The 23,026-nt window shown below is 40.6% G+C and overlaps 1 protein-coding gene across 1 annotated transcript; it reads left to right on the plus strand.

Moving 5' to 3' along the window:
* The first annotated feature begins 1,337 nt into the window (after nucleotides 1-1,337).
* On the plus strand, nucleotides 1,338-22,385 carry LOC139725601 (methylmalonyl-CoA mutase, mitochondrial-like). The gene is made up of 20 exons (XM_071636692.1): nucleotides 1,338-1,403; nucleotides 2,830-2,902; nucleotides 3,468-3,599; nucleotides 4,460-4,591; nucleotides 5,514-5,620; nucleotides 6,153-6,231; nucleotides 7,365-7,469; nucleotides 8,541-8,675; nucleotides 9,166-9,283; nucleotides 9,852-10,063; nucleotides 10,946-11,122; nucleotides 13,122-13,205; nucleotides 15,140-15,245; nucleotides 15,892-16,028; nucleotides 16,768-16,839; nucleotides 17,749-17,901; nucleotides 18,755-18,895; nucleotides 19,494-19,621; nucleotides 21,160-21,248; nucleotides 22,272-22,385. The coding sequence occupies exons 2-20, from the start codon at nucleotides 2,837-2,839 to the stop codon at nucleotides 22,352-22,354; spliced, it is 2,256 nt and encodes a 751-aa protein (XP_071492793.1). The 5' UTR covers nucleotides 1,338-1,403; nucleotides 2,830-2,836; the 3' UTR covers nucleotides 22,355-22,385.
* Nucleotides 22,386-23,026: the final 641 nt, after the last annotated feature.

A 23,026-nucleotide genomic window follows, 5' to 3' on the forward strand; every position in this document is an offset into this window, starting at 1 on the left:
GAGCTTTGTGTGATGAGTATACACCAATACGAGTGAGGGAGGAGTATGAGTGTGAGGGGCTTGAGGACTGCTACCCCCCACCTCTTACCCCCAGAAAAAAAAAAGAACTTCAATAAGATTTTACCCTAAACTGGTATTCTTTCCCAGTGGTAGGTACGGTGCTCTGTGACTCCAACAGCAGCAGTAGAATGCATAGCAACCAGTAATGTGCACTGTACGTACATTGCCATTTAACGCATGATAGTTATGACTTGTGACAATCAGTAAAGTAGTAAGTAATCTCATACACATTCACACAAATGTATTCCTGTACAGTGGCGGATCCAGGGAGGACCGCAACCGGTGCATGCCCCCCCCCCCCCCATTATTTTTTGTTGAAACACAAGAAATAAAAAGAACAAAATGGGGGGAGGGGTGTGTGCGCCCCCCCCCCCCCTTTGATTTTGTAAAACGCGTCCCCTCTTTACGGAATTCCTGGATCCGCCCCTGCTGTAGAAGCTCTGCGAAATAGGGATAGCCCAAGGAGAAATGGGGTGGGAGGAAAAAGAAATTTCAGATTTTATCTAGTACTGCACCAGTCCAGACATAACATGTATCAAGTCGTACACATTATGCATGAGGCTTTTGCCTCTGAGGTCTTACAACACTCTCACACCCGATAAGCTGTTTAAAAAAATGAAATATAACAAAGCAAAATGTGGCATTGTAACCTCCAAAGCTGTCGTATTTTGAAACATTTCTATTTACGAGCATAAGTCAGAATATCTATGATTCACCAAATCACGCAATTTAAAGCTTAGAAATTTTAAAACCTAAATACTGGTCTTAAATCGTGGGGGCAGTGACTTTTATACCTCTCTCTCTCTCTCAGAAAAAAAGAATATATATATATACATGTATATGATATATATATATATATATATATATATATATATATATATATATATATATATATATACATATATATATATATATATGGCTTTCCAACCTCCAAAACGGCCATATTTGGAAACATTTTATTGGAAAACTAAGGTCGATTATCTATTTAGAATGCTCAAGATAGCGTGATTTGCATCTTGAACTACTGATCTCTTCCCTCCTTCGGTCGCTTCCTCGATCCTCAAATCCCAAGCCGAGCTGCTCTCTGACCTTTTGCACCTCCATTGCCAACTGCCAACTGTGATCACGATTGCTTTTACGTATTTGACGACGCAGTAATGGCAATGTATATAAGGCATATTTCATTCTGTTTAACACTCGGGCGGAATGTATTATCAAGCTGTACTTTGCGACCAATAATTACTGTAACTTCGATACGCACACATGATTACGCAAGGCAAAAAACACGTCGTCAATCTACGCCACGGGACACGAACACCATTGTTGACGAAGTGATTGAGCGTGTAAGTTCATATATTTCATTATCGGTAGTTGAAATGTACTTCTATAACATGAGTAGATAAGCTAGCAGCTGTATTCAAAACATATTATGGTCTAAAATTGTCGTCAAGAGTGTGAGTTCCGTTTGAGCATCGAGGAGGAGTGTAACGTAGAATTGAACCGACCGCACTTTGCCCGCATCGCTCCCGGGAGTTACGGCGGGGCAATCAGCCATCGTTAGAGAAGTGTTCAGCGAGATTTCGATGCGAGTGACTACTCTGTGGCTGTGCTGCGCTGTGCCAGGCCATCACTGATATCAGCGGGGCAGTAGATCTTGGTGAACATCCCGGGTTCAGAAATTATAGGAGTCTAGATAGCTAGTAAATTTACTGTAGTACCGTAGTTGTGCCTATTTATCATGTTTATGGGTAAACTCGGCCTAGCGCTTAGTAGCGGGTAAAGTCGACCCCCAGCGCGCGCAGTACCACTACTTGTACTGCGCGCGCTGGGGGCTGACTTTACCCGCTAGGCCGAGTTTACCCATACAATTGTAACTACAGTACTACTTACTCACCAGTGCTCACCTGCAATGACAGGCTCTAGCTCTTGGGATATGGATTAGAAACACGGTCCGTCTTCAAGGTCTATCATGCCATCGAGAAGAGAGAGCTCCTCTCCCACTCTGCGGCCATTTTCCCATATCTCCCATCTCTCGCTTCAGTTTGAATTTCTACCACTCTGGCTGTGCATCTCCCACTTAAAATGCATATTTATAATTATTCCAGCTTGAAATTTAGCTTCTCCCACTAACTAAGAGTTTTGTCATATTATGACAAAAATAAGGCTAAGAAGATTGAATATAGCACCAGGGAGCATCTAAACTCTACAGCCGGGCCCCTTCCACAAGGGACGAATGGCATTGCATATAGACTCTGTGGTCACGTATACACACATATTTGTGCTGCTAGCTGTAGATAGTGCATTTTTACAGGATTATTGATGTTACATTCATTCACTGCTAGTCTACCAAATGCTGCTCTTCCTTGAGCTGTAGGTAAGAGAAGGAATATAATCAATCATTCAGAACTATAAGTATTATGTGCTTGTTACATGATTTCTATCAAACACTACCTACTTGGTTCCCAAAATTAAATGTTTGCTCTGCTTCTGAGAGATTATCGGCACCCGCACCAAGGTTCAAAATCCCATGCCAAGTTTCAACCGTGCGCAAAACCAGGTTTCTACACGTAGCTAGCAGGCAGTCGAATTTTGGACAGTGTTGTGGTCTAAATTATGGGCAGCTTAATATGTTATATGCGTTCTCATCTTTCAGCAATGTTTCATAAAGTCATAAATGTTGGCATGTTTAGTTTGATTTATAGTATACTAAATACTGTGCTGGAGGGTACCACGGTGATCAATGTTCACTCTAAACTCCTCCCATGGCAGGACCAGGATGTGGCGACTGAGAGCTGCCTCGGCTCAAGGAGGGAGATGGTACTCCTTGACACACCTCCGCAAGGTCAGTCAGGAACATGAATCATATGATGATAATGATTAATGGTGAAGATGATAGTGATGAAATTGATGATGATGATGATGATGATGATGATAATGCTAATAATAAGAAACAATAATGATAATAACAGCAATGATAGTAATGTAAGAGTGATGCCAGGATAATAACATTAATGATGCAAGTGAGGAGAATGACTAATGATGAAGGAATTGTGTTTCTTGTTACAGACACAATCTTGTTTCATTACTGTCAATATACCATTTAAATCAACTAATCATGTACTGCTTTATTTCATAATGAATATATTCCCTGTGTTTGTTTGAAAAGTGCAAGATGAAACAAACACACATTAGCATATTTTGTAATGAATTGTTGGGTGAAGGCAATAAATGTATAAAAGAATTGTGCAATTTTGTCAGTTATCTAAAGACAAGAACTAACACCTCAACTGATGCACAAATTAGAACTCGGTTTCATTATCAGTTTAATTCATATCATACAAGGGATATCTTAGAAGGATTTAATATGCCCCAGTTTGTCTAGTAACCTTTGACCCATCACTTTGCAGGTTGGCATGCCAACGGTAACCTGTGTGAGTCATCTCCACAGAGAACCACTGCACCCAGAGTGGGCCAAACTGGTGCAGAAGCAGCTTAAAGGGGGAGATCCGGAAGAGAAGCTCATGTGGCACACACCAGAGGTTTGTTTAACAACAACTGAAAAGAGGGGAGCAGAGATGTAAATAACTATATTATAGACACAGTAATGTTTATCTAAAAAGTTCTTAGAAATGTTCAAGTTTCTTCTTGTACTCCCACCAAGAAGGTGACTCCAGGGTAATGTCCAAGACATCTCTAAACAGGATGACAACTTATTTGCCCAGAAGTCGTGAGGACGCAGGGACTTTTCCGAGACATCTTCTCAGTTGCGAAGATGTGTCAAAGACATCTCAGACAATACAGTCTGCAATGATGCTCCAACTGGTGACACTTGACAGAAACATTAATGGAGAAATCACTGAGATTGGCTGGAAACTGGAAAAAGTCTTTGAGAAAATTGAATGTGTTTGATTATCCCGAGACTCCATGGAGACCCGGCTAGTCTCCAGAGGTTCCATGTTATTTGCTCCCACGAAATGTCTGCATCGAAAGCAAACATGGATTCTACCCACAAACATACCCCTATCCTTAATCCTAATCCTCACATCAAACTAAACCTAAAACCCTTTCACACCCCTAACCCCAAGTCCTTGGAGAAAATTAGACCGGAGCAATTGTCGCAGGAGCAAATGTCCTATCACCATCTCCAGAAGGCGTTGCAATACCATCTCCACAACCAGTTCAGACCTGAGTTCCGCCACGTTGCCACCTAGTCTACAGGCCAACAATATACCCACTTTCATTCCCATTTTGATGAAACTTTTGCTTTCTGTTTATCTGATGTTACTACATTTATCAATTTCAATTCAAACTTGAACACAAGGGGAATTGCACTTTCAAGGATCTATAGAATGGGTATGTTTTTTATGATATTGACACATCTTGTCTTCACTTTTCCCAGGGCATCTCCTTGAAGCCTCTCTACACCAAGCAGGACACTGCCAACCACTCAGATCATCTTCCAGGCCAGTATCCCTTTACCAGGGGGCCGTACCCCACCATGTACTCACAGAGACCCTGGACAATCAGACAGGTAAGTCAGGTGCCTCAGTACACCATGTAATCTTATGCTGGTCTGTGTCGAGTGTTTGTCTTTCAGTGTAATTACTTCCAATAGTCAGACAGGAATGTCTGGTGTCTCACTACACCGTGTACTCTTCAGCTGGTGTGTGTTGGTTGTCTCAGTACACTGTGTAATCTTCTGCTGGTCTGTGTTGGGTGTTGGTCTTTTGGTGTACTCATTTCCAAATATAATACATATTGTAAAGCTCTCTGTTCTCGCTCATAAGATTACCTTTTCTATACTTTCGCCACACACTTTGTACGCTTGCTTTGCTAAATCACGCATTTTGTTTTCAGTGTATCTCAGTTACCTCTTTGCACCTCAATGTTCCTATGCCTGGTATGGTTTTATGTCTTTGTCACACCTATTTCCATTCACATCTTTCTGCTCTGCAGTAAATGTAGTGACTACTTTTTAGCTCGCCCTGACATCCATTTCTATTCTCTTTACACTGTCTACTTACCCAGTCTTGCATTTTCTTTTTGTTGAGCTTGTAGTTATTGGGTCTATTCCAACTTTATCCCTAATTTCTTCCATTGCTCCTGCATGTATATCCTTGGACTGCCCTTCAATTGCCCACTGAAACATACTCTTTGCTCTTCTGTTGATCTCTTTTTCATATATCTTCCATCAGCCTATTTCAATCTTGCATTGCTATTATGTTTTGTCGCTTCTATCATACTGTTTTGTGCTGCCCAAGCTGATAATTGGGCTAATGCAATTTGCCCTTTATCTAGTAACACACAGATCAACAAATTAATAGCTTTTTTAAGTGAACAGAAAATGTGAAAGCATTATGTAAAGATTGCTTTCACTGGGTTGAATGTGCAGTAGGTGCAAGTATTTTTTACCTTCTCTTCTCACCCTGCATCCTTTCTCTTTTTGGTACCAGTATGCAGGTTTCAGTACAGTGGAAGCCAGCAACGAGTTCTACAAGCAGAACATCAAGGCTGGCCAGCAAGGGTTGAGTGTAGCCTTTGACCTGGCTACCCATCGAGGGTAAGGTTCTGTTTGTCCCTGGTAGCGAGATAGTCTTCAAGTTGTTTGTCTCTGTGTTTGTTTGTTTGTTTGTTTGTTTGTTTGTTTTTTAACATTTACTGTACTTTTTACTTTATTGTGTCATGCTATTCCCTCTGATAAGCACAAATGTCTTGAAAGTAATGTCTGTAAGTAGTAACTTCCTATCTTTTTACTGTGTCGTCATGCTTTATGCTCCAATTAACACAAGTATCCTGAGAGTAAATGTCAGTTTGTAGTAATTACCTATCAGGTAATCCTCCTAATATGTTGTATCACGATGGCCTTCATAATTTACATCATGGTACATATGATGTTGAATTGATGTTGAATCCTCTTTCTCCACTACATCCCTTCAGTGATTAAAAGTTTATGGTATACCACCATAGTCCCAAAGATTGTGTGCAAATGAGGCAGTCAGTGATAATGAAGTGAACATTGTGAACCACAAATCAAGTCCTTTGATGGTCACGTCCTTGCATTGTTTCGTTTTTGTTTTCCTTGTTCTGTGCAGCTATGATTCAGACAACCCCAGAGTCCATGGTGATGTAGGAATGGCTGGTGTGGCTATTGACAGTGTGGAGGACATGAAGGTGAGATGAGCTGCCATTCAGGGAAAACATTAAAAGTTTATTGAAGGCCCGGCAGCATGGGGATACCATGGAATGGAAAGGATGGCCCAGCTCGGATATGCATGTACTGGAAAATTCCTACAACAAATTGTGTCCAGCTTGATCATTTATTGCTCACACACAGCCAAAGAATTTGACCGCAGTCGACCATTACCAATGAAAGTATGCTTTGATGCACATATTCGCTGCAGGATGCTATTTGAGGTTTTCGAATGGACCCTGGTGGGCAGCAAATGAAGATCAGTGTAATCGGACCATCCATGTTTCCCCATGCTACCAGGGGAGTATTTCATGAAGCATTTTGTCCGACAAAGTTGTTGGACAAATTTGCTCTCGGCCACTCAGATGCAAGGTTTTCAGTAGCTTGTAACAGTTTGTCAGAAAAATATCTGACCAAAATGCTTCATGAAATGCCCCCCAGGTCTTAAAAAGTAAATGTTTCAAAAGGTAGTACAGTTAACCCATTCATTGCCAGAGGTGAGGTTATCATTTGCAAAAGCTAGGGATCCATTTAATTCAAACTCTTTTATTGGATCCTGCCATGTTCATCATTTGAATGATTTGATTACATATTTGTTAGTTTTGTGAGTTGTTTTCTTTTGTCACTATTTGTTGTTGTCGTCAGTCATGTTGGAAGTGGAAATTCATATTGGTATCGATTCATGCCAGTATCAGTTATTTACAAACGCACTGGAATATTGAGACTGTGGCTTCAGGAGGGTTTAATTTCTTTTGCTTGTGTCACTGGTTGAAGGCCAAAGTAAGATGGGGAAAAAAGTCAAGCTGTGTTGTATGGGATTGTTTTTCTTCTTACCCCCCATCTCTCTATTCCTTCGTCACTCAGCATTGTGACATCTTCAGAAATGTCAAAAAGAAAAAAGAAAGTCTAGCAAGCAGTATAAAGGTGTTCATATATGAATTTGCCATTCTTTCATCATGATACAGTATATATGTCATTAGTCTGTGATCAAACTCCCATAGTTAGTGGTTTTGTTAAATTTAGTAAATGATGTATTTCAGTGGTCATGCTGTGTATATGGTATCACTATTCATTCACATGGTTTTTGGCTGTGCTATCCACTTTCTTCATCCAGGTTCTGTTTGATGACATCCCATTGGACAAAATGTCTGTTTCCATGACGATGAATGGAGCTGTCTTGCCAGTCATGGCGATGTTCATTGTCGCTGCTGAGGAGCAGGTGAGATAAACCATCTCTTTCTGTATATGCCAATTATAAATGGTATTTTTCAGTGTTGTCACATTTATTTTGATGATGCTTATTCATTTTGATTGAATGTGCTGTTGGGATTATGCACTGACTGAGTAGCATCACTCTTTCTGCTCTGCCATGTACGTCACTGCCAGTTGGCAATAGGGAGCTTTAGAATTTTGCGACGGGGACGTACAGAGGAAAAAAAACATGTTCTGAGCATGTGCAAAAGCGCACATCAAGCCAATCTATTTATAGCTTGCGTCATCCGAGTTTTTCACTACGCGTTCTGGGCTATTTTTACTTCAAACTCTGCTTTCTTATTGGATCCTGCCATTTTCATATGGGGGCGCCATTTTATTTTTTATACGTTGCATCCCAGCGTAATCTAAAGCTACTTTTCAGCACGACGCAGGGGGAGAGGAGAACGTCCAACGCACTCGTCACCTCAAACGTCCACGGCGCAGATCCAAAGCTCCCTAATCGCTGATGCGGTAGCCTCCTCCAGCTCCCTCTGTTGCACGAGTGCAGCAAGGTAGATGCATTCTCACTAGTTATCCCAGCCATTGTGGAAAGGAAACTGAGCTGTTGTCGTCCACATGATCTTTTGCCGTTTACAAATCCAGTCAGGAATAGATGTTCATTTTGCCTTTTCTGCACGACATGACCCAAGAACTGCATCTGGCATTTTCTAATGGACGAGAGCAGCTCACGTTCAGCTGATACCATCTGTATTACTTCTGTGTTTGATTTTCTCTCTGTCCATTCTTCTGTAGCACCACATCTCAAAACTTTCTATCTTGTGTCTTGTTACTTTGTTAATTGTCCATGTCTCTTAAAACTGTGCTATACATCATAGCTGACCATATGTATGTCTTCAAGAACCGCTTCAGTAGCATCATCAAAGGCATTTTAGGTTGTGTGGCATGTTGAGCAGTATCATTCTATAATTATAGAATCATAATGAAAAGTCAGCAATGTGTTTTGTTGGAATGACTTAAAAAACCATCATGTATATTGCCAGAGTTTTTTGAAGCCTTAAGCCCTTCCCTCCCACAGGGGGTTAGACAAGAGCAGCTCACAGGGACCATCCAGAATGATATCCTCAAAGAGTTTATGGTGCGCAACACATACATCTACCCTCCAGCACCCTCTATGAGAATCATTGGGGACATCTTTGCCTACACATCACAGGTAAGGACACCCTTGAATACGTTAAAAGAAAGAAGGGAGAAAAAAAGCAAAATTACACAATTTATCCCTACCAAAGAGGATTTAACTTGTGGGTGATATATTTGTTTGTACTTCAAGGTTTGTGATGCAATATACCCATTGTTAGAGTTACCAGCATAACTTCAACAAAAAACAAGCAAACAAACAAAGCGAAACAAAACTTCATAGAAGTTACAATTGCCATGGTAGTTGGTAATCAGATTTTTGGTTAATGTTAAATGCAGTGAGGCACAGGTTATGCTGAAATTTCCTTTCATCAAGTTTGAGACACTCTTAACGTAACCTGTGCATCATGAGATGAATGTGAATTTGTCAGAAAGGTACATAACAAACTTTCTTTTTGAACTCATCATCCTTCCACAATCATTTGCAATGGAAAACAGGACTGATTCCACTAATTATATGCACTATTTCTCACTACACACATTCACTGCTTGTCTATCTCCGTCAGCACATGCCAAAGTTCAACTCCATCTCCATTTCGGGCTATCACATGCAAGAAGCGGGAGCCGACACCATTCTGGAGCTCGCCTTCACCATAGCAGATGGCCTGGAGTACTGCAGGACAGGTACGTTACTGACAAGGGGCACTGGTGTTGCAGGGGGTCTAGGGCAATTACCCCAGACCCTTCCCCTGAACTAAACCTAACCCTAACCCAAACTCTAACTCTAATCCTAACCCTAAACCTAATCTCTACCCTAACCTTATCACTAACCAATATTTAGCAGTAGGGGGGAGGGGTAATTGCCCTGATACAGTTGCTGGATCTTCATATATCATTGTTCTTTTCTTCGATAGTCTGACTGGACTCTGCTAAGTCTTAAGTGACAGTTGGTGTTCTTGTTGGAAATTAATTGTTGTCAGGGTTCTTTGGCTTCAAGCCAGCTCGCCCCATGAGTCAAGTTGACATTCATCCTTTTTAAACCTATGTATATCCCCCCATCTCAGAGTAGTGGCATCTCAAACCGGTTTGAAAAAGCTGCGCATGCAAAGGTTGAATATTCTAATTCCATATTGTGACCTTGATTCCAAGGATGTGACCAGTAAAAGGAAATCAAGCTACAATATCTACAGTAGACAGTTGAATTGGGAAGCTGTTTTCCATTCTCTATGCTTTCTGTCATGCTGATGTCCAGGTCTGAAAGCTGGTATGGACATCGACAAGTTTGCACCCCGCCTCTCCTTCTTCTGGGGCATCGGGATGAACTTCTACTTTGAGATCGCCAAGCTGAGGGCCGCCCGCCGCCTCTGGGCACACCTGATGAAGAAACACTTTAACCCCTCCAAGCCCAACTCCATGATGCTTCGTTGCCACTCCCAGACCTCTGGCTGGTCTCTCACTGAGCAGGTGGGCTAAAAATTCTGATTAATGAAACACAACAACACTCTGTTCTAAGAATTTTTTAATGGACATCTGTGCTTTGATGTAGGAAAAACTGTGTCAGTAATACAGATTCAAATCTCTTCAAATCTCTGCTAGCATGCCTCTGTATAGATGTGCTAAGTTGTTGTTATCACAATTACCACTACCACTACTACTTCTACTGTTACTACTACTACTATCACTACAATGACTCTAATTCTACTGCTGCTACTACCACTACTACTATGACAATGACGATGACTACGTATTACTACTACTACTTCTGCTACTACTGCTACTACTCCTACTACTACCGTACTACTACTGTACTACTGCTACTACTACTACTACTACTACTTCTGTGACTATGACTACTACTACTACTACTACTACTACTACTCAGCTACTACTACTAGTACTACTGAATGCAACTAAATGTACTACTACTGCAACTATTACTACTACTACCATGACCACTTCTACTATTACTAGTACTTCTAGTGCTACTGCTAGTACAACCACTTCCACTACCACCACTGCTACTACAGCTGCTGCTAATCTTCTGCCACTACTACCACTCTACTACCACTACTACTTAATATACTACTCAGTGGCAGATCCAGAGGGAGGCGCAACTGGCGCACGCCCGCCCCCCTTATTTTTCTTTAAAAACAAAAGAAATAAAAAGAAAAAAAATAAATTAAATCCGGACGTGGCACCAGAAATATTAGTTGCGCCCCCCCTTTACATAATTCCTTGATCCGCCCCTGCTACTACTACTACTACTACTACTACTACTATTTGTGGCCTTCTGTTATATTTATTACCCTTGGAAATAAAGTCTTCACTCCTCCTTGTCTTTGCCAGGACCCCTACAACAATGTGATACGAACAACAATCGAGGCCATGGCAGCAGTCTTTGGGGGCACCCAGTCGCTGCACACCAATTCGTACGATGAGGCCCTGGGCCTTCCGACGGTCACCAGTGCCCGCATCGCCAGGAACACCCAGATAATTCTCCAGGAGGAGAGTGGTCTTCCGAAGGTGAGGGAAGAACAAAATTATATTACCTGTTTAGTCCAGACTGGAGTTGTGCCATTGGAAAACAAAAAGCTGCAATTGAGTATATCACATATCCTTTCATTTGTCATGCTAAACTGATGCCACTGCAGGAATTGATGGTTGAAAGGTCATTATTGAGACAAGTGCAGTTCCAGTATGCACCATGTTAACATTCTGCAGTGCTCCTGCCTCCTAGTTCTTACTGGTTAACTGTATCACACTTCCGACTGCATAACAATTTCAGCTATTACAGCATTTATTTTGCGAATGTAATATTTTGCAAATTGGGTCTTGTGGGGCAATTTTGCAAGTGGTTGACTTTGCGATCAAGAACTACAATTAATGGAATGATGAAAAAAAGTATTGTAGTTTTCAAGTGAAAAAAATAGCAGTTTCCCACCTTGGATACAACACATACTAGTAGCACATTTTCATTGTAGGAGGCAATATTTTCATATATTGTTTAAAAAAAAAATTGTGATTATCAGTCAACTATCTAATTCATAAAAATAAAAGCAACAGAATATACCACTTGTACAGCTGTAATGACCTTCTGTGAAGCTGAGCACTGAACATAAGAGGGCAAAATAAAGAAAATGTGTGTCCCATTCATGAAAAATATAATTATCATGGGTATATATTTCCAAAAGGAATAACAGCGGCTGCATGCTTTGAAGTGCTGTGCCAGTGGACGGACACAATTGCAGTCACATTGAAAAGAGTTTCTGATAACATTTGGTAGGGTCAGATGATGATAGGCTTGTTGTCCCCGCCGAACGAGTTCGAGCAGGGGACTATGAAACGGGCTCCGTACGTGTGTGTGTCCGTGTGTCCGTCCGTCCGTGTGTCCGTCCGTCCGTCCGTGTGTCCGTGTGTCCGTGTGTGCGTCCGTGTGTGATCAAAATCTTCAATTTGCTACTTCTCTGTCATTTATGAGCCAATTTTGATTCTGTTTGCTTTATATGATAGCACTACATGGGAGCTTTGAAACTTCTACACAGAATTTCAGTCGTGACCTTTGACCTTGACCTTTGACCTATATTGTACATTTTGCTACAAAATGCTACTCCTTCGCCATTTCTAACCCGATTTCGATTCCGTTTGCTTTCTGTGATGGCACTAGGTGAGGGCTTCAAAACTTCTACACAGAATTTTGACTTTTGACTTCTTTGACCTTTGACCTTGATTTTTTGACCTATATTGTACATTTTGCTACAAAATGCTACTCCTTCGCCATTTCTAACCCGATTTCGATTCCGTTTGCTTTATGTGATGGCACTAGGTGAGGGCTTCAAAACTTCTACACAGAATTTTGACCTTTGACTTCTTTGACCTTTGACCTTGATTTTTGACCTATATTGTACATTTTGCTACGAAATGCTACTCCTTCGCCATTTTTAACCCGATTTCGATTCCGTTTGCTTTATATGATGGCACTAGTCGAGGGCTTCAAAACTTCTACACAGAATTTTGACCTTTGACTTCTTTGACCTTTGACCTTGATTTTTGACCTATATTGTGCATTTTGCTACAGAATGCTACTCCTTCGCCATTTCTAACCCGATTTCGATTCCGTTTGCTTTATGTGATAGCACTAGGTGAGGGCTTCAAAACTTCTACACAGAATTTTGACCTTTGTCTTCTTTGACCTTTGACCTTGATTTTTGACCTATATTGTACATTGGCTACAAAATGCTACTCCTTCCCCGTTTCTAACCCAATTTCGATTCCATTTGCTTTATGTGATGGCACTAGGTGAGGGCTTCAAAACTTCTACACAGAATTTTGACCTTTGACTTCTTTGACCTTTGACCTTGATTTTTTACCTATATTGCACATTTTGTTACAAAGTGCTACTTCCGGCGGGGACATATGTTACGCACCGCGTAATTTCTACTTTTCCTTGTTTAGAATAACCTACTACACTATGGTGATTGTCTATGCCCCTGTCTTCTTTGAACTCTCCTCATTTTCTCTCCAGATCGTCGATCCGTGGGGTGGGTCCCACATGATGGAATGTCTCACAGATGAAATCTACGAGGCTGCAGACAAACTCATTCAAGAGGTAGGCCATGTAACACCCACTTTGTCTCCTCTAGAAGGAGAGAGAAGCAAAGCATGTGGATCACCATAGCAACAGGATGCTGCAAACTTTTTGACAACCCAAAGAAAGTGAGGGAACCGTTGATGAAGGGGGCAACATCACGTGCCCATCATTTGCATGCAGTACACAGAGATTTTCCCAATCGTATTATTACATGTGTATTGCAGGAAAGGTAAAAAGAAACCCTTTTTATCCACCAAAATAAGTTCTTTTCAGTCCTGAGAATACTGTATACGCTGTTATTTTCATGTAGTTTCGTGTATTTTCGCGATTGAGGAGGCCATAGATGTTTTCACGAATTGGCACCGACGCTTAACGTAAATGCGCTATTACCTAAACGCACAGAGATATTTTTGTATGTTGTTAAATTCGCAATCCAACTGTGATTTGCGAAATTCACGAAAATTGAACCCTCGCGAAAATAACAGCTTGTATAGTACTGCAATGCTGTTTACAAGGTTGGCATCCCTGAGAACAGTTCTTTCCAGCAAACTTAATACACTGATTTCTAACAGGCGTATGCTAATGATGATGATAAAATCCAAATGATTATGTCCACTGCAGATGTTATTTCCTCTCAAAGTAGTCACAGGATCTTCCTATATATATCCAATATCCCATATATATCTCTATACCTCATCATCACTTTTGTCTTGTTTGTTGGTTTGTGACTTTGGTTGTCTATATCAAGTACATGTTTTTGTTTTTATGCCTCCGCAACGAAGTGGCCGGAGGCATTATGTTTTCGGGTCGTCCGTCCGTCCGTCCGTCCGTCCGTACGTAGTTGTACGTACGTCCGTCCCGATTTGTTTTTGTCGATATCTCAAGAACCGTGTGGTGGTTTTACATCAAACTTGGTATGAGGGTATATCCTTGGGGGATAATACTTTGTGTGGATTTTAGGGTCACAGGGTCAAAGGTCAAAGGTCACAGGTTATTTTGTGAAAAAAAATTGAAATTTCATGTTTTTCTCCATATCTCGCAAATGGTTCAAGGTATCTTCATGGAACTTAGTATATATATGCTTGTACCAATGGGCAGTGATTATCTAGGGAAGTTGGGGGTCATGGGTCAAAGGTCAGGGGTCAAAGGTCAAGGTCAACTCCTCAAAATATCACTACTTTCCTTAAAATGCAATGTGCCTGAAGGTGTTTTTTTTTTTTTAACTTGATGTATGGCATGTATTACCCAATATATATTTTTGGGGAAGTTTCTTGCCAAAAGGTCAAAGGTCAAAAGGTAAAAGGTCAAGTGAAAGTGCTAAATTGCACTTTTTCCTCCATATCTCGAAAGTAACTTAAGGTATCATCATGAAACTTACATATTTATGCATGTTCTACCTAACAGTGATTCTCTGTGGAACTGTGGGGTCAAATGTCAAAGGAAAGGTTTAGATAATGCTATTTTCCCATTTGATACTGAAATTATACTTTTTCTCAATACCTTGAAAATTACTCAATGCATAAACTTATAAAAGGGTCAAAAGTCAAGTAAAAATCATCAGTTCCCCAAATACCTGCACTCTGACATTTTAATCATTCATCCAATTGAACTTAGTTCTAGGAAAGTGAACATTCAGCACATTTGTGTCAAACCTGTCATTTTAATATTTTGCCAATTGTGTGAAACTGTCATCACACATTGTCAAGACATTGTACTATACACCTATTAAGAGAACCATGCATTATGGCGGAGGCATATCAGTCGCTGTAGCGATATATCTAGTTTTTTCATGACAGAATCCTCAAAGGCCTGCCACCATTCAAGCACACAACTTTCTCTGCAGGATGTCTTTTCTGGAATGAGAAAGAAACGACTCCAATACACTCTGAGTCATGTACTCCATGTAATAAAACTTTGTCCTGTTTGTTCTTACCTATCCTGTGGGATTATAGATCGAGGATATGGGTGGTATGGCCAAGGCAGTCGCTGAGGGCTTTTGCAAACTGAAGATTGAGGAATGCGCCGCCAAGCGGCAGGCCAGGATTGATTCAGGCAAAGGTACGTTCTTTCCGTATTTCTCTTCATTGACAAGCTACACTGGGAATGTCTGGTTTGAAAGCTGCAGTTCTTGGGCCTTTTTCAAAATCAATGTATGTACATGATGAAATCAGTAATGTAGTTGGCCATGGTTGAGCTACGTCAACATTCAGGATTGTGGGGAAGAGATAATCATGGTAGTAGCAGTGGCAATAGTAGAAGTCTGAGGCGACTTGTGGCTCGACCACACTTGTGGCTTGTCAAATAAGAGAAGGAAAAAAATGGAAAAATAAAAATAAAAAATCACAACAAAACCCATGACTCTCCCAGGGTTCTGCTCGGAGATTGATTCCAGCTACTGATATCAGCCACTCCTCCCCCCCCCCTTCCCCACTCCCTGGCTGTGGTTGAAATGATATTAGCATTGGCAATAATAGTAGTAGCAGTAATTGTTGGAGCTGTTAGTAAGTAGTAGAAGTAGTTGTACTTGTAGTTGTAGTAGAAGCAGCACCTAACTTCTCTGGTTCCAATTTCTATATTGAATACAAAAATCACTACTTATTATGTATACTATTCCTCTCAATGATAACCTACGTTTCCTGAAAAACCACTTCTTTTCCTCATTCTCTGTACACTGCGACCGTTCGGAATTTTTTATGCTATGCAGAAGTGATTGTTGGAGTCAACAAGTACAAGCTAGAAGTAGAGGAGCCAGTGGAGGTTCTGTCCATTGATAATACAGAGGTCAGAGAGAAACAGATCGACAAGCTGAAGCGCATCAGGGAGACCAGAGACCCTCAAGCAGTGAGACAATGTTTCATTAATCCTTTTACTACTGTTGGCAATATGTTTTCATATGTCACTTGCATTGTGGGATTGTGTTACTGAGGTGATTAAAAGCTCAGCTCAGATTCGATCATAGGAGTAAAAGATATGTTTGTTTGTTTGGTTTTGGTTTGTTTGTTTGTTTGTTTGTTTGTTTATTTTGGGGGGGAAGAAAGGTTTGCATTTAAATACCACAGGAGATTCAGCTTTGTGTCCTGGCCAGTCTCTTGCCATGCATGACAGAATATAATCATCGTCATCGCCATCACCATGGTCATCATCAGTCACCACAATTATCATCTTCATCTTTATCACCATCTTCATCATTATCAGCAATATCATCACCACTACCTTATACCATAAATATGATACTAGTGCCACATTAAGCAAATACTCCCTACCCTCTACATACAGCAGGAGAATTCACAAATTTCATCAAAACAGAACAATGCTGCACAGAGTCTGAGAATACAGCCAACAATTTGACAAATCAACACAAACTCTAAGTAGAAGAAATATTTTCTCTGTATGTGATGCTGATAAATGAAGGCAGTGATAGTTTCTACCAGTGTGTAGGACCTTTCCCCCACACTGCATTACGATGCATAAAGCACTTTGCTTTAATAGCATTGGCCATGAATAAATCTCAGACTTCCATTTAAGTCTCCTTAGGTGTCTTTGAATTGCAAATGTGCACTTTGTTTGCTTTGTTCTGTAGGTTGAGGCGGCACTGTCTGCAATCACAGATGCCAGCAGAGGAGATGAGAACCTTCTGGATCGCTGCGTGCAGGTCAGTACGGATGTGATGGAGGTGTCGCTGCTGGTTGATTTATGACAGTTTTCATTCAGCATTAGTATGTATGCATTGTGATTTGCAGAAGGCCACGCTTCTCAACGTAGTCTTTAGTCAAGGTTGCAACTACTTATTTAATTTGAAATCTAAGGAACCAGTGTATTTACTGTAAAACCAGAAATTTTTGCATGCATGAAACTTTCACCAATTTTGTAAGGATCCAAGATTTGGGGAAAGTAAAATGCACATGAAAGTTTTGTCTACACAATGCATTGAATGCTACTTGCCAATTCGCAAAAGTTTCATGCAGTGATAAAGGTTGTTGGCTCCAATTCACAAATGTTTCCTGGTTTCACAATATACACTAAATTTGACATTCTTGCCACAGGTGAGATTCATGCATGTACATTTCATGTCTAGTTTTCAGAGGTCTTCCACCAAACTTCAAACACTTCTGAGAGCACAGATGAAGAGCATTTCACCTTTTTCTTTGTCATGTAGTGAGAAGTGCTGTGTGACCACTAGTGTCGTCAATGTGTCATATAATTAGTCATAAAATGACCTTATGTCAGTTAATCAGGGTGTATGACTATCTTTCCTGCTAATATACTCCATTCACTCATGAAAATTGCAGCTTGATTTGAGAGATTCTGTCCAAGATTATCCAGCATGAGATGTCATTGATCAACAAAATAAAAGGAAAACTCCATAAAAAGAAAATCCTAATTAGTATGATCTCTGAAGCAAATTCCACCGATATTGTGGATAAAATTGTCTTGCATATCTAAAAAGTATATGTGGGGTCTAATAAGGATGCGTAACTATGGAGCCATATACTACTTGTTGCTGTTGTAGCTCCCTCCTTGTCCAAATTCACCTTCATGACTGACCCCCTTGACCCTATAGGCTGCTCGGGCCCGATGCACTGTGGAGGAGATCTCCTCTGCCATGGAGGCAGTCTTCACCCGCCATGTGGCCAGCGACAGGATGGTGAGCGGAGCCTACAAGTCTGAGTACGGTGAGAACGAAGAGATCCAGGCATGCATCAGGAGAGTGGAGGTAAGTTAAATGAATTGAGGGGGGGGGGGGGGTTCCAAAGGTATGCATACTCTAAACCCCTCCCCTCTTCCTCTCCCCTCCCCCTTGGTAACTTCCTGTCCCATTTGATGCTGATAGTTATCACTAGCCCCTCAGCAATGGGGGCAGCAAAACACAGTGAAAAACTCAATTTGGTATTGGGAGAATGGAGGTATTAAGTTGTTTGGGAATGAGGTGGAGGGATTCAGAGTATGTAGTCATCTACCCCCCCCCCCCTTCCGCCCTTTCCTGTCCCCTTGGGTTCTTGCAGTCATCACCGGCACATCAACAGGGGGGAGGGGAAGCAAGCATTGCGAAAAATTTAGCTGGCATTAGGAGAGTAGAGGTGAGTTGTAAAGAGGAATAAAGGGAGAGGGCCAGATAGAAAAACAGCACCCAGCCCCCTCCTTTTGCCACCTTCCTGTCCCAGTCATGCCAATGATCATCAGCATATGATTAATTAGGGTAAGCATGGACGTGGAGACTCGAGGGGTCATTAGGAGAGTGGAGGTATATTTGAAGAGTGTGTGTTTCTTTGTTGTAGGATGGTGTTGTTTTTTTTTAGGGGGGGGGGGGTGGAGGAGTAGGGAGCGAAAGTTGAGATTGATATACTGTGATGATTCTGCATTCACTATACTTTACCCCTTCCTTGCCCCCATTGCAATAACAATCACCAGCGTGTGATCAGTGGATGTAACCTGGATTTTTTCTTTTATCAGCGTCATTATTTTTGTATGATTGTGTACATTTTGGAGAGGGCGAAGGAGAAGAATCCAAAAATTGTGAAAGACAAACGTAAGAGGATAACAATTTTTTGATTCCATCACTTTGGCAGGACTTCCAGGAGAAGGAGGGGAGGAGACCGCGCATCCTGGTGGCCAAGATGGGACAGGACGGCCACGACCGAGGAGCCAAGGTGGTGGCTACCAGCTTCGCCGACCTTGGCTTTGACGTCGACATCGGTCCCCTCTTTCAGGTTGGTGCAGACTCTCCCACTGATGTCATGTAATCTGATGAAGATAAAGTACCATAAATATCCCTTTTGCATATTAAACGCATTATTTACCAATTGCAGATGAAACAAAAACCCAGCTTTAGGGCTTCAAAATTGTTCTAAAATGTGAGTTTAGGGATAGAAACAACCAACGTAAAAATTTGAATCATTATGATTAATGTTAAGTATTGTTAGATATACAAAATGTGAACAATACTTATGATCAAAATATTTCAAGACTAAACTGTCTACAGTTACGGTTTAGTGAAAAAAATAGTGATATCTCCTTATAATTTGGGCATTGCAAAATGTTTACATGTTAGGATGTTTTGTGATACAACTGACCTACGCATGTGCATCAAATGTGATATCTTGAACATTTTTAAAAAGCATTGCTCCCAAAGGTAAACAGTACTACCTTTAATGGAAGCATTTTGTCACTAGTCGGGTTGGGTTTGTATGCTGGCCGTACATTGTGTACAAATGAATAAGGTGATCTTTAATACCAGATTATCAGGTATCAATGTTCCTGACTAAAGCAGTTTTTCCTTAATTTTGTTCACCTTCTACTCCACCATAGACTCCCAGCGAGGTGGCACAGCAGGCCATAGATGCTGACGTGAATGTTGTAGGCGTGAGCACGCTGGCAGCGGGACACAAGACGCTCGTCCCCGAACTCATCGCCGCTCTCGGCAAGATGGGAAGAGGGTGAGTTACCGTTAGAACTTTTCAGTCAAAAGTTGACTTCTGTGTCTAGAGTAAGAAAGTGGTAGGAATATCATCAAACTTGGACATGAGTTATAAAAGGTATCATATTTTCTATAAATTAAGAGCCAAACCTTAATTATTTTAATGTCCGATTTGATGGCGTTTTTACCACCTTTTTGTTTAATTTACTCTCTTTGGTTTTTTTTTGTAGTCGACATGAACGTAGAGTTTCATTGAATTTGAACGTTGGGTAGCTGTTAATGTTGCTGTGATATGAGCTATAAATAATTGGTATGTACATTCTGTAATGATTTACTGGTCATTGTCATGGAATGTTTTCATGACTGTGCAATCATACATTCTTTTCTTAAAGTGCAACATTTTTTGTGGAAAAAAAAAGAAAACAGGGTAAAGTGTGTTTGACTTTGACAAAAAAAGTTCATTTTGGGTAACATGGTTGCCAATTTATATCAAATGTATTTAATAGGTCTCTGACTCCGAGCTGATGAATTCCTTTAAGACTAATATGTACACCATCAATTAAACAAAGGGATGTGCCCGCTGACTTTTACTTTGCAGTCTTGAATAGCTTATAAGCAGTGGATGCTATTAGACCAGTCATAATAGGAAATGGGGATGAATGAAAGGCTTGCAATACCAAATAGTACAGAGTTTAGCTTACAGCACATTAGTGGATGAATCTGAATATGAAGAAGCGGGCCAACTTCCGGTGAACTCGAGACAGCCCACTTCCTGTAGGCTAACTAATATCAGTAATGAAGTGTCATTTTTTTTTCTTTTGATATTGTGTGTCATCAAAATCCCCATAGTTCTATTCATGTCATTTTAAGGGAGCTGTCTTGGACGCTTCTATGTAGCTGTCATGGATGCTTCTTTGGAGTCTTCCTCCAATTAGGAATTTCAAAGATTTGAAGAATGCTACATGTAATGTTTTCTCTATCTCCTTGTGTCATTTACTTTATGCTTTTTTTTCTCTGCACTTTCCTCTCTTTTGGTCTTTACATTTTCATTTTTTTTTAGTATTGTCACTATCACTACTATAATTATCATTGATACTACTATTATTATTGTTATCATTATTACTATAATTCTGACTAAGCATGATGATTGGTAGCACTAGTAAAGGTGGTATCAACATCACTGATTTATAAACATGCTTGAATGAGTTTCAAGTTTGAAGCAGTTTATTTCATCTTCAACAAAATATAATTACATTGAAATGATTGAATACATATAAAGACACAAAATCAGTACAACTGTGTTATAAAGAAACAAGGAAATGTCAACTGAAATACTAATAAATGTGGTAAATTTATGGCAAATTCCCAAATAAACATCTTCCTCCTCCTCCTCTTTCTCTTCTCCCTCATCATCTACTTTTTTCTTCTTCCCATATCATTTATCTTCTCTCCCTCTCTCTCCTCCCACTTCTGAAAACCTGCTGGTAACACAATTGCCTAACATGTCTTTATATAACATTTTTTGTTTGTGTGTGTGTGTTTGCATCTACCAATCAGTGACATCGGTGTGATAGTGGGCGGAGTCATCCCTCCCCAGGACTATGACTTCCTCTTTGATCAGGGCGTTAAGAGCATCTTTGGCCCAGGTATGTGGAGATGTGGTATATTTCCTCTAAACCACATGACACTTTGGCATTGCAAACAAAGTTTTAGGAATATATATATATATATATATATATATATATATACATATATATATATATATATATATATATATATAAAGAATGGAGAGTTGGCGATATGGAATTATAACACCAATTGATTACACCAATCACAGTAAAGAAGAAGCTACTCCCTAGGTACATCAAGATGCAATGTACTTTAAAAGTTATAATGTACACTCACCAGTGCATATTATTAAACAGTTGGCGGTGTCCTAATTGGGCCCAAATTGTACATTTTCATCTCTTTCTTGAATAGCCATTCTGAATTTTCACCAAGCTTAGCAGGAAGCATCCCTTGGGGGAGAGAATCTCATTCCCATCAAATGGGCACCATGCCCCACCTGGGGGCCCCAGGGGGCCTAAATTTGGACCTAAATTGTAAATTTTAATTTTTTTTCTTGAAAACCCTATCACGAATTTTCACCAAACTTGGCAGGTAGCATCCCTAGGGGGGATAGAATCTGAATTCCATCCATTCTATAAAGTACAGTGTACTTGGCAGGTATTTTTACCACTGTGATGGAATATGCAAATGGACACCATGCCCCCAGCTCTCAAAGCTATCCCAACCTTAGGTTTTCAATGTTCTCAGGTAGGAGTCTGCAAGAATGCATGGAAGGTGAACTTGCGATACTCGGGGGAGTTCGAGACCCCCCGGGTCTCTTGTTTACAAAAATATGAATACATCTTGCATACCTGCAATAAAGTTGTTTTAGGTTTTTCCCCCTTCTCCTCCCCCACCCCCCACAAACTCATAAAGGGTAGTAGAGTTCAAACTGTTTAAGACAAAGACCATTGAACTTTATAGCTTAGATTGTGACTGTCATGGTCAAACCACAGTGTCCCTTTTCTTTTTCTAGGTATAATAAATCTTGCATTGTAAATATTCCCTGTATCACATGTTGTATGCTCCATTCTCCTTCTTTCCCCCCCCCCCCCCCCCAGGGACACGTATTCCCATCGCAGCGGTAAAAGTGATCGACGACATCGAGGAAGAATTGGAAAAGAAAGCCCAGAGAGGCAGGTGAAAGGGCGTCGCCAGTGTGAAGACATCAATCACCCGTCATCATACGAAGTGACGTTTCTGTCTTTTCCGTGTGCTGTAAGAATAAAGTGATGAGTGTCAATAACTCCAGTCTTTGATGCAGCACTGCTATTCTCATATCTACAGGAGACTTTTTTTTTTTTTTTTTTAGCCAAGATACACACTGTGGAAAAAAGATTTCAAAGTATCTGCATGATCATGTTTTGAAGCTTTGAAACTTTTTTGAAGCACTTTGTAAACTGTCTATGCTGCCATTCTATAGACTGTCTTGGCTGTGTTCAAGAATGTTTTCCATTGTGGCATAGACTTAACAGTTATGTTAACCTCCTCCTTTATGGCTTTGTAGCTATGTGTGTGCAGTATTCAGGAATTGGTGAATTTGCATGTGGCAACTTTCTCAATAGTCGGGACAGAATTGACCGGAGCATAAACGATGCTGAGTTGTTTTTATATTTACAGAGCATAAACGATGCTGAGTTGTTTTTATATTTAACCTCGTACAGCGCGACTGTATTGACTGACATGGCACAGATTTGGAGCGATTTTATCTCCATCTGTCTGTGTCTATTTGTCAGTCTGTTAGTCCCTTGTGTTGATGTTGAAACATAAAAGGATGGAAGCTATTGTATCAGTGTTTTCAACAATGTGTGCATGC

The sequence above is a fragment of the Diadema antillarum genome, unplaced genomic scaffold (assembly GCF_040938485.1).
Source record: "Diadema antillarum isolate AM-2024a unplaced genomic scaffold, OU_Dant_1.0 seq00000051_RagTag, whole genome shotgun sequence".
Classification (NCBI taxonomy): Eukaryota; Metazoa; Echinodermata; class Echinoidea; order Diadematoida; family Diadematidae; genus Diadema; species Diadema antillarum.

Bases quoted from the DNA above. Each gene is read 5' to 3' on its own strand.
- LOC139725601 (XM_071636692.1), top strand. From the start codon at position 2,837: ATGTGGCGACTGAGAGCTGCCTCGGCTCAAGGAGGGAGATGGTACTCC. The intron at 3,600-4,459 runs GTTTGTTTAACA...CACTTTTCCCAG, and splicing joins TCATGTGGCACACACCAGAG to GGCATCTCCTTGAAGCCTCT. The intron at 21,249-22,271 runs GTATGTGGAGAT...CCCCCCCCCCAG, and splicing joins TAAGAGCATCTTTGGCCCAG to GGACACGTATTCCCATCGCA.